Genomic DNA, 12,785 nt, shown 5'->3' on the forward strand with positions numbered 1-12,785 from the left:
CTTGTTGCAGTGTCGCGGAGTCCCCTCCCCTCCCCCGCCCTTGTTGCAGTGTCGCTGAGTCCCCTCCCCTCCCCCGCCCTTGTTGCAGTGTCGCTGAGTCCCCTCCCCCGCCCTTGTTGCAGTGTCGCTGAGTCCCCTCCCCTCCACCGCACTTGTTGCAGTGTCGCTTAGTCCCCTCCCCCGCCCTTGTTGCAGTGTCGCTGAGTCCCCTCCCCTCCACCGCACTTGTTGCAGTGTCGTTTAGTCCCCTCCCCTGCCCTTGTTGCCGTGTCGCTGCGAGTCCCCTCCACTCCCCCGCCCTTGTTGCAGTGTCGCGGAGTCCCCTCCCCTCCCCCGCCCTTGTTGCAGTGTCGCTGAGTCCCCTCCCCTCCCCCCGCCCTTGTTGCAGTGTCGCTGAGTCCCCTCCCCCGCCCTTGTTGCAATGTCGCTGTGAGTCCCCTCCCCTCCCCCGCCCTTGTTGCAGTGTCGCTTAGTCCCCTCCCCCCGCCCTTGTTGCCCGTGTCGCTGCAAGTCCCCTCCCTCCTCCCTGCCCTTGTTGCCAGTGTCGCTGAGTCCCCTCCCCTCCCCCGCCCTTGTTGCAGTGTCGCTTAGTCCCCTCCCCCGCCCTTGTTGCCGTGTCGCTGAGTCCCCTCCCCCGCCCTTGTTGCAGTGTCGCTTAGTCCCCTCCCCCTTCCCCGTCCTTGTTGCAGTGTTGGTGCGAGGCCCCTCCCCTCTTTCTCTCTCTCCTCTACCCCCCCACACCCCATTCCATTGTTTAATTTGTTTTGGTTTACCTTCCTGCAGCGAACCTCCAGCCCCAGGGCGTGGTGGAGGACCTGTTCCCCGGCACGTGGTACCTCACTCGGGTGGATGAGATGCATCGACGTGACTATGCCAGGAAGCCAATCCTGGAGAACGATAGCTTTGAGGCCGGGCTCGGTGCTCCCCACGGCAACACTGCCACCACCGAGGTATTGTGGCACCTCAGATCATTGCACCAGGCTCCTGACCTTTGAACTGACCTATTTAAGGTTTTTTAAAGATTAGTGAAGGGTTGACTAACTTTGGGCCCAGCCAATTGTTCTCTGAGGTGGGAGGGTTCAAATCCCAGGTGGCGGACGTTAAAGGTGAAGTGCTCTGAAGTGAAGTAAAATTGAGAGGAGCTTCTTTGCTCAAAACAGGCAAAATTGAGGTGTGAAATAAGTTACTGGACAGTGTAAATGGATTGGAGAAACAATGGATGTGTTTCACGAGAGAGATGGATTGAGGGATATGGGGGGGAAAAGATGGGTTGGTGGGTTGGAGGGATCTGGTGGGATGAGGAATGTGCTGGGGTTGAGGGAGGCACAAGATGGAGGGATGTGTTGGGGTTGAGGGAGGCACCAGGATGTAGGGATGTGTTGGGGTTGAGGGAGGCACTAGGATGGAGGGATGTGTTGGGGTTGAGGGAGGCACCAGGATGGAGGGATGTGTTGGGGTTGAGGGAGGCATCAGGATGGAGGGATGTGTTGGGGTTGAGGGAGGCACCAGGATGGAGGGATGTGTTGGGGTTGAGGGAGGCACTAGGATGGAGGGATGTGTTTGGGGTTGAGGGAGGCACCAGGATGGAGGGATGTGTTTGGGGTTGAGGGAGGCACCTAGGATGTAGGGATGTGTTGGGGTTGAGGGAGGCACTAGGATGGAGGAATGTGCTGGGGTTGAGGGAGGCACTAGGATAGAGGGATGTGCTGGGGTTGAGGGAGGCTTTAGGATGGAGGGATGTGTTGGGTTGAGGGAGGCACCAGGATGGAGGGATGTGTTGGGGTTGAGGGAGGCACTAGGATGGAGGGATTGCTGGGGTTGAGGGAGGCACTAGGATAGAGGAATGTGTTGGGGGTTGAGGAGGCACTAGGATGGAGGGATGTGCTGGGGTTGAGGAGGCACTAGGATGGAGGGATGTGCTGGGGTTGAGGGAGGCACTAGGGATGGAGGGATGTGCTGGGGTTCAGGGAGGCACTAGGATGGAGGGATGGCTAGGGTGAAGAAAGGGGGTGGGGTGCTGGGGTTGAGGGAAGCAGGGAGACGCTGGGTGATGGGGCTGCAGTGTTACAATGTGCTGAGTGTAATGGGGTTGATGTTCTAAAGACGTTTGTTTTGTTCTCAGTCCGCACCGAGCCCTGCCAAGAAAATGCCAAGGATCCCGGCAACAGCCACGCAGCCTGGTACTGCCAACGTCAGCAATGGAGAGCACTGACCTGACCTCCAGGGTCCGGAGGGAAGAGAGTGAGTGTGAACAATCCCTCCCCGGTCTGGTGAGCAGTGCATGTGGGATTCCTCTCTCCAGGAGAGGGATTACTGGACAAAGGCTGGAATCTGCGCATGAATCTGAAAATAAATCCTTGGATCCTCTGGGAGCAAGGTGTCCAAGACCTGCTGCCTAATGTACAGTCAGTCTGCAGCAAGCACTATGTTTTTTAAACTTTGTTTGCAATCGAACACTGTAATTTTTTATTCTGCTGTTTATTGTGCATACAGGGTGAGCTTTAAAAGCTCGTGTCTTACATTCGAGCTGTGGTTGCCCCTAACTCATTTACTGCTCTGTAATTAGCTGTTTTCCCCCCAGCCTTTTCTGTTTTGTGTGATATTTGTGCAGTGAGTTGGTTCCATGCCGATGATGTACAGATAATCTCAGCCGTTCATTCACAGCATCACCTCTCCCTTTCCCCAGCTGCTGTTTTTGAGCGTATTGAAATGTAATTTAATCTGGTATGTATAAAAAAAAAGGAAGAAAATCCTGACCCACCCGAGTTTCCAAGTGGGTTTATCAAATTTGGGATCTGTTGTAAAGTTCTTTTTAAATTAAAAAAAAAATTATACGAACTCGCACCTGCCAATACTTCTGAAAAATAAATTCTCACAACCCTGGACTGCTTTTCAGTGGGAGAGTGCAGGAGTCTGGATGAATGTGTCTGTGAAAGAGTGGGAGTCTGGGTGAGTGTGTCAGTATGAGCAGGAGTCCAGGCAGAGAGTCTGTGAGCAAGTGGGAGTGTCTGGGTGAGTCAGTGGGAGTCTGAGCAGGAGAGTCTGTACGAGGGAGCAGGAGTTGGCGGGACTGTCTGCAAGAGCGGGAGTCTGGGCAGGTGTGGGAGCACCTGTGTGAGAAAGCAGGAGTTGGTGGGACTGTGTCTGTGTGGGATTTGGTGGGAGAGTCTGTGTGAGTGTGTGTGTGAGCGAGCAGGAGACTAGGTGGGAGTGTCGGCTGGAGTATCTGTGAGTGAGGGTGTGTGTATGTCTGAGAGTCCAGGTGGGAGTGAATGTGTGTGTGTGTGTGAGGGAGAGAGACAAACACAATGACAGTACAGGTGGGAGAGACTGAGAGCGTGACTAGGTGTATCTGTGTGTTTGTGTGAGCGAGCGTCCAGGTGGGAGAGTCTGTGTGTGAGTCTGGGCAGCAGTGCGATACTGAATTGCAGCCTTGGCTCAGCACCAGCTGTCATCTTATTCCAAAAGATATGCAAAGGACACCGGTTGTAACCAAGAATGTTCACTAACAGGTTTTCTTGGCAAATGAATCATATGCTGTCACACGTCAAATATAGACACCCAGTTGTTTCAGATATGTATCTGTCACATTCACAGTACAGGTGAGAATGTAGGTGAATCATTTAAAACTGGGATTCTCCCAGCTGGAGCCTAAAGTTTATAACTTGCTGTAATTAACTTTGCAATTCCGCCTGGAGTTTACAAGCTGCTATAGGTACCAGCATGTGCCCATTTAGACCACTTCCTGTTAAAATACCTGAGCATTAAAGGGACATACAGTTCTATCTAAACAGCTAGACATCAAAACCATGCTCCTGACTGCCTCGCTGTGAATAATGCCACATGGGATTAGAAAGTTTACCAACTTCTCTCATTTACCTTTAATAGCCATGGGATACATTGGAACAGGCATCACACCTTGGCTGTGCAGCACTCCCTCAGCACTGCACTGGGGTATCAGCCTTATGTTTAACAGGGAGGCAGATACTGCCTTGGGAGGTAACAGTTTTGCAGGATTGTGGAGAAATAAGGAATTCGGGATTGATGGGTCAAACAGCTTTTTCTTGTGTCCTTGATTCGTTACCCTGTTTTAAATTTTCTTTCAACGTAGGTGATCTATTCCACCCTGATCGTCACGCAGATTCCTCTGTTTTTAAAAAAAAAAGATTATGAAGGAGAGAGAGACCACCAAGAAAGAAGTTCTCATCGTGAGGCTTTGGAGTGTCAGAGGGGAGGGAAACAAGCACATTGTAGGGACAAGCAGGCAGCCAAATGCGATTGTCCAATTTACCCCTCCCGTTGTTCCCCTGCCCTCCCCTTCCCTACTCGGGTACAGATTATCACAGACTGGGCACATGTCATTAGGAGACATAAACACATGGGAGAAAACTAAGAGTTTTCTTCCTTTATTGGTTTCTTCTCTGTGGCTGAGGGGGATGTTGTGTAGACTAATGGAAGCCAACCAGGTGCAATGTTCCTTCAAACCTCATCCCAAATCTTAAAAGAGAATATTATTTGGAAGATTAAACAAATAGGAGAAAATAGCTTCAGATGCTATAAATAACGGGGGTGGGTGGGGGGGGGGGGGGGGGGGGGAGAGGAATGGTTCAATAATTCTACAGGGAGTTGTTCCCAAGGTTCCTCCAGTGCCCTCTCCTGGAAAGAGGATGTGTCAGATGAGGTCCGGGTCAGGCTGAGTGATGCCTCCCACAGTGGAAAAGCTAGCCAGGGGTGCTCATATTCAGAAAGGCCGAGCAGAAGTGTGGGGAGAGAAAAGAATCTTGTTGATGCTTTCGCTTGGATTGGTGAGTCTAGTGGCTGACCCACGTTGAACAGTCTCTCCCCAGCTGATTGCACTCTCTAAAAGGTGGTGGGGAGAGTTGTTGCTACAGCTGTCTCCAGCGTTCTGTGGATTATGGAGCAGAGCAAAACAGCCAGCCCCGCTGACTACTGTCTCCTGAAGGAAGTGTGGGCACTGGGTGAAGGTAAGATCAACTTCACTAGCCAGGCTGGGATATGGGGAGATACATGTGAGGGTGGGCAGCACCCATTGAACCATATGCCAGTAAGAATATTTAGCCTCATCGGTGGGTCAAAATCCTGGAACTCCCTAGCCAACAGCACTGTGGCAGTACCTTCAAACAGACTGAAGGGTTCAAGAAGAATCTCCTTGGATATAGGGGTGGTGCCCAGAGGACTGGAGAATTGCAAATGTTACACCCCTATTCAAAAAAATAAGACCAGAGTAAACATAACTGCAGGCCAGCTAATCTAACGTCAGTCGTGGGAAAACTACTAGACCATTGTCAAGGACAAAATTAATTTTCACTTGAAGAAGCATGGGTTAACAAAGGACAGCAGGGATTTGTGAAAGGCAAATCGTGACATCTTACTGAGTTCTTTGATGAAGTACCAGAAAGGAAAGATGAAGATACAGTAGCTATTGCACTATGGATTTTTAAAAGGGAATTAAGGTACCACATAACAGATTGATCCAGAAAATAGAAGCACATGATAAAGAGACTGTAGGAACTTGGGTATGCAATTAGCTAAGGGATAGGAGGTAGACAGCAGAGATGAACGATGTTTTTCTGACTGGAGAAGAATGCAGTGGGATCCTCCTGGGGTCAGTTTTAGGATTATTGCTTCTCCTTAACTATTAATAACCTAGACTTGGGCACAATTTTAAATTTTGTGGATGATATAAAACTTGGCAACATAGCAAATAGTGACCATGATAATAGACTTAAGAAAAACATAGACTGGTGAAAAAAGCAGACCCATGGCAGAGGAAGTATAAATACAGATAAGTGTGTAATGTACTTTGGAGGAACAACAAGGTGAGACAGTATAATCTAATAGTAATATTTTGAGGGTTGGGGAGGGGGGGGGGGGGGGAGCAGAGGGACCTGAGAAAATTCACAAATCTTTGAAGATGGTTGGGCCTGTTGATAAGGTGGTTAAGAAAGCATGTGGATACTTAGCTTTGTAAATAGGGCATTGAATACAAAAACAAGCAAGTCTTTACAAATAAAAACAAGAAATGCTGGAAATACTCAGGTCTGGCAGCATCTGAAGCGAGAGAAGGCGAACTGACATTTCAGGCCAGTGACCCCTTCATCAGAACTGGCCAAAAAGAGTCTTTACAAATCACTGGTTAGGCCTCAGCTGGAGAATTATGTCCAATTCTGGGCACCACACCTTGGGGATCTCAAGGCTTTGGAGAGGGTACAGAGGAGATACACCACAATGATATCAAGATGAGGGACTCCGGTATGGGGAGAGATTGGAGAAGCTGGGATTGTTCTTCAAGTAGAGGAGGTTAAGGGGCGACCTAATAGAGATATTCAAAATGATGAGGGGTTTTGGTAGAGCAGGTAGGGAGAAACTATTTCCTCTGGCAAGTGGGTGGGTTATCCAGCAGTCACTGATGGCCTCCTGCACTGTTAACAATTCTGTGATTTAAAATAATTGGCAAAAGACTGACAGGGGACATGAGAAGTTTTTTTCACACAAAGTGTTGGAATGTGCTACCTGAAAGAGTAATGCAATCAGATTCCATAAGAACTTTTCAAAAGGCAATTGGACATCTACTTGAACAGGGTTAATCGGCAGGGTTATGGGAAAAAGCTGGGGTGTGGGATCAAATTGGACAGCCTTCTCAAAGAACCAGCACAGGCATGATGGGCCAAATGGCCCCCTTCTGTGCTTTAACCTTCTATAATTCTAAGGCAGCCCACTGCCTTCTCAAAGGCAACAAGGATATGGGAAATAAATGCTAGCCTTGCCAGTGATGCCCGCATCCAGAGAATGAATTTTGAACAATACCTTTCAGTTAAAATATACTTTTTTTAAAAAGCTGGCAGGTAAAGATTGTGCAAGAGTCTTAATTTTTCCTTGTATTTGATGTCTCTTTGTAAAGCCACAATAATGGGGTATTATCCAACCATCTGGAAATCAAAAGCTGGCCTTGGTAAAAGTGACGCCGAAGCTGTCAAATCATCATAATAAAACCCAACTGGTTCACTAAGGTCCCTTTCAGAAAGGAAACCAGCTGCCCTTTCCCAGTCTGGTCTACATGTGACTCCAGACCCACACCCAATGTGATTGGCCATTAATTGCCCTCTGGAGTGGCCTAGCACACCAGTTGCATCAAAGATTCTCAAGCCAACTAGGGACGGGCAATAAATGCTGACCTTGCCAACGACATCCATGTCCCAAGACTGGATATTAAAACAAACCTCATTGTCTGACCAGCCCCTTCACCTACATTTCATGCTGTGTGCTTTGAGGTCATGGTAAGTAGGTCACAGTCAAAGTAAATAATTCTGTGTCGACAGCTCTGTTTTTTGTGAACTTTGTAACATTTATCTGTTGGCAAGCTGGGTCAAAGCTATGGGGCGTCTGGTGGGGTGGGGGAAGGAGGTGGGTTATTGACAGCAGTGTGACCAGTTATTGGATGTTAACTCATTCATTCCAATCTGAATGTCAATCTTACTGCCAGGGAATGGAACAACTTTCTCATTCAGACACCCTGTGTCCATGTGAAGCACCAGACAAGATACAGAGTCCAGCTCCCTTTGCACTGATCATGTGCCTTAGCCCCAATCTCAGGCAAGCATGCTCTACTGCACCATGGAGTCTTTTTCCCTGTGTCATTCCCAATTTAGTGTTGAAATAGGAGAGTGTTGTGGGTCCGTGGCCACTGGGAACTAGATTAAGCCCGCCTGAACTTGATTCATGCGGCACCATCACAGACAATGGGAGAGAGGAGATTTTCATCCCATCAACTTGTCCCTGAATTTGAACCCAGGTGCCAGAGATGTAACAGCTGCTAACCCACTGCAGCAACATCCCACACAGCTTCACTGCCGCATCACCAAACTAAAGGCTGACAGCAAACACATAGAGCAGATATTAGGATAGGTGACCTTAAGTTTGGTCAAAAAGGTGGGTTTTAAGCAGAGTCTTAAAGAAGGAGAGAGAGGTGGAGAGGTTTAAGAGAGGGAATTCCAGAGTTTAGGGTCCAAACGGCTGAAGGCACATCTGCCAATAGGAACAGGAAGAAGCAATTTAGCTCCACGAGCCTGTTCAGCTATTCAATGAAATCATGGTTGATCTGCGACCTAATTCAAATGAAAGGGAGTGGGAGATATGCAAGAGGCCAGAATCAGAGGAACATTTAGATTTTGCAGGGGTTGTAGAGCGGGAGGTGGACACAGAGATAGGGAGGGACGAGGCCATGGAGGCATTTGAACACGAAGATGACAATCTAAAAATGGAGGCTTCGGTCCAGCAACAAAGACCCAATCGTCTACAACAACTTTGGTACTTTGTGAGGTCACTGAGATGCTTCGATCAGAGTCCATCCTTACAATCCAAGCTACTGGCTTCATTCTGGATACACGTGCACCGCTCAAACTGACATGTATTTAACACAAAAATACACACAAAGCGCTGTCAATCCATTGGCAAGAGACGTGGCTGATGGCTACAGCTGGTTGCAAAATAGAAAGGAGTGTTTTCTTTTAGAAAAGTGATACCCGCCCTTCAATATCAAATGGTTCTGAGTTCCTCGTCCTACAAAATAGAGCATAACTTGGAGGTCTGTCCCATTGGTCCATTGAGTTTGGCTCGGTCTTTCTTTGAGTCTTTGCATTTGAGCTGGTGCCGGGCTGGCACCAGAACAGGTGGGCCCGTGTCCAGTGCCCGCTGCCTCTGCACGCGGTGCAGTACAATCCGGTAAGTGCCCGTTATGGGGCTGCGTGAGTCCTTGCCGCAGTTGTCCTGGATGTGAGCCTCCGTCACCCCCAGTCGGGTCAGGGCCCGCTTCACCTCCGCCTCGTCTCCCCTCAGTGGCTCCGACGACCGAGCCAGGTGGGAGGGGTCCAGCTGGAATGGCTCGAGCTCCCGGGGGAGATGGACGCCCCTCATCCACTCACTCCGGGCAATCTGCGCCATCGTGTGGCGCTCGGCAGCAGTTGGCCGCAGGATCCCACGGATCAGCCTCAGGCAGGGCTCCGTGAGGTGCTGTGGCACCGGGTAACCCCCGTCCAGGATACACTTCTTCAGCTTGGCCACGGTGTCCGCCCGGAAGGGCATGGCCCCTGCCACCATGAAGTACAGCAGCACCCCCAGTGCCCAGATATCCACAAAGACCCCCACGTAACTCTCGTCGCGGAAGAGCTCTGGCGCAGCGTAGGGTGGAGATCCGCAGAAGGTGCTGAGCATCTCATCCCGCCGACAGGTAGTGCTGAAGCCGAAGTCGCCCACCTTCACGCGGGAGTTGGTCACGTAAAAGATATTCTCCGCCTTCAAGTCACGGTGGATCGTGTTGTTTTCATGCTGTGAGAGAGGGAGAGAAAAATACGAATCAGCTCGTAACAGTCTCAGAGGGGTTGGGTGTAACATTTCAGTGGGGCTCACAAGAAAGAAAGGACTTGCATTTCTGTAGCATCTTTCATGACTCAGGTTGGCCGAAAGTGCTTTGACTTTGAAAGTAGCTCAGTGGGCAGCACATTTGCCTCCAAGTCAGCAGATGGTGAGTTTGAGTCCCCTCTTCAGAGACTTGAGCATGTAATCCAGGCTGACACTGCCAGTGTAGTACTGAAGGAGTGCTGCACTGTTGGTGGTGGGTGGGGGTATCTTTCAGATGTGATGTTAAACTGCCTGTCCTCCCAGGTGTATGTAAAAGATCCCATGGCACAATTTCAAGAAAAGTGAGGAAATCTCCCTGCATTCCCAGCCAACAAAACCACAGATTACCTAGTCTTGTATCTCATTACTCTTTGTGGCACCTTGCTGTGACAAATTGGGGATTGTAGCAGAGAGGTAATGTTGCTGGGCTAATAGGAGTTCAAATCCCACCACAACAGCTGGTGGAATTTAAATTCTGTTAATCAAATAAAATCTGCAATAAAAAGCTTGTCTCAGTAATGGTGACCATGAAACCACTGTATTGTTAAAAAGTCCATCTGATTCACCAATGTCCTTTGGTGAAGGAAATTTGCCATCCTTACCCAATCTGGCTGTGACTCCAGCAATGGAGTTGACTCTTAACTGCCCTCTGAAATGGCCGAGCAAGCCACTCGGTTGCATCAAACCCCTACAGTATTTTATTCTTTCATGGGATTGGGAGTTGCTGGCTAGACCACCATTTGTAGCCCATCCCTATTTGCCCTGGAACTGAATGGCTTGCCAGTACCTACACCACACAGACTGCAGCGGTTCAGGCAGGTAGCTTACCCTAACACCCTCTCAAGGGCAATTAGGGATGGGAAATTAATACCAGCCTTCCCAGTGATGCTCACTTCTGATGAATGAATTACAAAAAAAATGGCTGCTACATTACAACAGTGACCACATTACAAAAAATAATAATTAATTGGCAATAAAGGACTTTGCAATGTCCTGAGGAGATGAAAGGCATTTTATAAATGCAATTGTTTCTTTCACCCATAAAAGGGGCAAGTTTGATATGGCTATTTGGAAAATCTTCTCTAGCCTCTCCTGCCTTCGATAAATATGCAATCGCTAAAACCACCTATTTCCATCTCTGTATCATCGACCCTGTCTCAGCTCATATGTTGATGAAGTCCTTATTCATGCCTTTGTTACCTTGACTTGACTATTCCATCACACTCCTGTTGATATCCCACATTGTTGATGTTATCAAAACTCTGCTGCTGGGGCCCGAACTTGCACCAAGTCATGTTCACCCATTACCCCTGACCTCGCTGACCTACAATGGCTCCCGGTTAAACAACGCCTAGATTTTAAAATTCTCATTCTCATTTCCAAATCACTCCACGGCCTCGCCCTCCCTATCTCTGTAATCTCCTCCAGTCCCTCAATCTTCCAAGATCTCTGCACTCCTCTAATGTTGGCCTCTTGAGCATTTCTCCACCATTGGCAGCTGCACCTACAGCTACCTGGCCCCAAGCTCTGGAATACCCTCCCCATATCTCTCTACCTCGCTTTTGGTCATCTGACCTAATGTCACTTTCTGTTGCTCAGTGTCGTATTTTGTTTTATAATGTGCCTTGGGGAATTTTATTGCATTAAAGGCACTTTAAAAATACAAGTTGTTGTTGTCAATGATGGAATATTTATGGATCTAAAGGTGGAGCTGTAGATAGGCTGCTTCTTGCGCGAGTCAGATGTGGAAGTTAACGAAAGGCTACATCGAGAAGAACAACTGTCTCCCAGCATCTGGCAAAGCATCTTTAGACTGCAGCCACTCCTCTGGCCGATATCTCTGCTGCCTCGGGATGCTGTCCTTCTCCAGGGCTCCCCCGAGGAGGCCTCTTTGTAACGCAGCCACATAACAACAACAATCCATGAGACTCCATGACCAACCCAGGCCCTTCCACATGGGGCAGTGCAGGGGGGGCTTAACCAGATCCAACGTAGTGCAGTAAGATTCCCAACTCTGGTTGGCTGGATTTCTGGAGGTTTCAGTCCATGGCCTCTTGCCTCCATCTGCACTGCCCAGTTAAACAGTCTTTTCCTCGTCTCCAATGTTTTTCAAACTAATAAAAAAGAAAATGGAAATACATTTTTTTAACAGCCGATGATTGTTCTCCCAAGTGTTGCTCACAGCAGTGTCCTGGAGATTAATCTTTAATTCCTGGGCAATCCTGGAGGTTGGTACAGGTTAAGTGCAGAATAAAGGCTCTCAGTCATCTCTGTGCTGTAACTAACATGAGAACAATTACCGGCAATTTTTAAAAATGCATTTCATGGGATGTGGGCATCGCTGGCCAGGCCAGCATTTATTGCCCATCCCTAATTGCCCTTGAGAAGGTGGTGGTGAGCTGCCTTCTTGAACCGCTGCAGTCCATGTGGGGTAGGTACACCCACAGTGCTGTTAGGAAGGGAGTTCCAGGATTTTGACCCAGCGACAGTGAAGGAACGGCGATATAGTTCCAAGTCAGGATGGTGTGTGGCTTGGAGAGAAACTTGCAGGTGGTGGTGTTCCCATGCATCTGCTCCCCTTGCCCTTCTAGATGGTAGAGGTCACGGGTTTGGAAGGTGCTGTCTAAGGAGCCTTGGTGCGTTGCTGCAGTTAATCTTGTAGATGGTGCACACTGCTGCCACTGTGCGTCAGTGGTGGAGGGAGTGAATGTTTGTGGATTGGGTGTCACTCAAGTGGGCTGCTTTGTCCTGGATGGTGTCGAGCTTCTTGAGTGTTGTTGGAGCTGCACCCATCCAGGCAGGTGGAAAGTATTCCATCACACTCCTGACTTGAGCCTTGTAGATGGTGGACAGGCTTTGGGGAGTCAGGAGGTGAGTTTTTTGCCGCAGAATTTCTAGCCTCTGACCTGCTCTTATAGCCACGGTATTTAAATGGCTACTCCAGTTCAGTTTCTGGTCAATGATAACCCCCCAGATGTTGATAGTGGGGGATTCAGCGATAGTAATGCCATTTAATGTCAAGGGGAGATGGTTAGATTCTCTCTTGTTGGAGATGGTCATTGTGTAGTGCAAATGTTATTTGCCACTTTATCAGCCCAAGCCTGGATATTGTCCAGGTCTTGCTGCAATTCTACACAGACTGCTTCAGTATCTGAGGAGTCACGAATGGTGCTGAACATTGTGCAATCATCAGCGAACATCCCCACTTCTGACCTTATGATTGAAGGAAGGTCATTGATGAAGCAGCTGAAGATGGTTGGGCCGAGGACACTACCCTGAGGAACTCCTGCAGTGATGTCCTGGAGCTGAGATGATTGACCTCCAACAATCACAACCATCTTCCTTTGCACTAGGTACTATTCCAAGCA

The 12,785-nt window shown here is 48.9% G+C and overlaps 2 protein-coding genes across 8 annotated transcripts in view; one reads left to right on the plus strand and one right to left on the minus strand.

Moving 5' to 3' along the window:
* The window catches only part of hmgcs1 (3-hydroxy-3-methylglutaryl-CoA synthase 1 (soluble)), a 96,757-nt gene extending 93,919 nt beyond the window's left edge, over positions 1-2,838 (plus strand). For all 5 annotated transcript variants that reach the window (XM_068029168.1, XM_068029169.1, XM_068029166.1 and 2 more), the window contains exons 8-9: positions 784-950; positions 2,123-2,838. In XM_068029168.1, the coding sequence (XP_067885269.1) occupies positions 784-950; positions 2,123-2,212 (257 nt within the window). In that variant the 3' untranslated portion in view covers positions 2,213-2,838. The remainder of the gene's footprint in view (positions 1-783; positions 951-2,122) is intronic.
* The window catches only part of LOC137368904 (serine/threonine-protein kinase NIM1-like), a 105,124-nt gene continuing 95,115 nt past the window's right edge, over positions 2,777-12,785 (minus strand). For all 3 annotated transcript variants that reach the window (XM_068029179.1, XM_068029181.1, XM_068029182.1), the window contains exon 4: positions 2,777-9,345. In XM_068029179.1, the coding sequence (XP_067885280.1) occupies positions 8,581-9,345 (765 nt within the window). In that variant the 3' untranslated portion in view covers positions 2,777-8,580. The remainder of the gene's footprint in view (positions 9,346-12,785) is intronic.

The sequence above is a fragment of the Heterodontus francisci genome, chromosome 4 (genome assembly GCF_036365525.1).
Source record: "Heterodontus francisci isolate sHetFra1 chromosome 4, sHetFra1.hap1, whole genome shotgun sequence".
NCBI lineage: Eukaryota > Metazoa > Chordata > Chondrichthyes > Heterodontiformes > Heterodontidae > Heterodontus > Heterodontus francisci.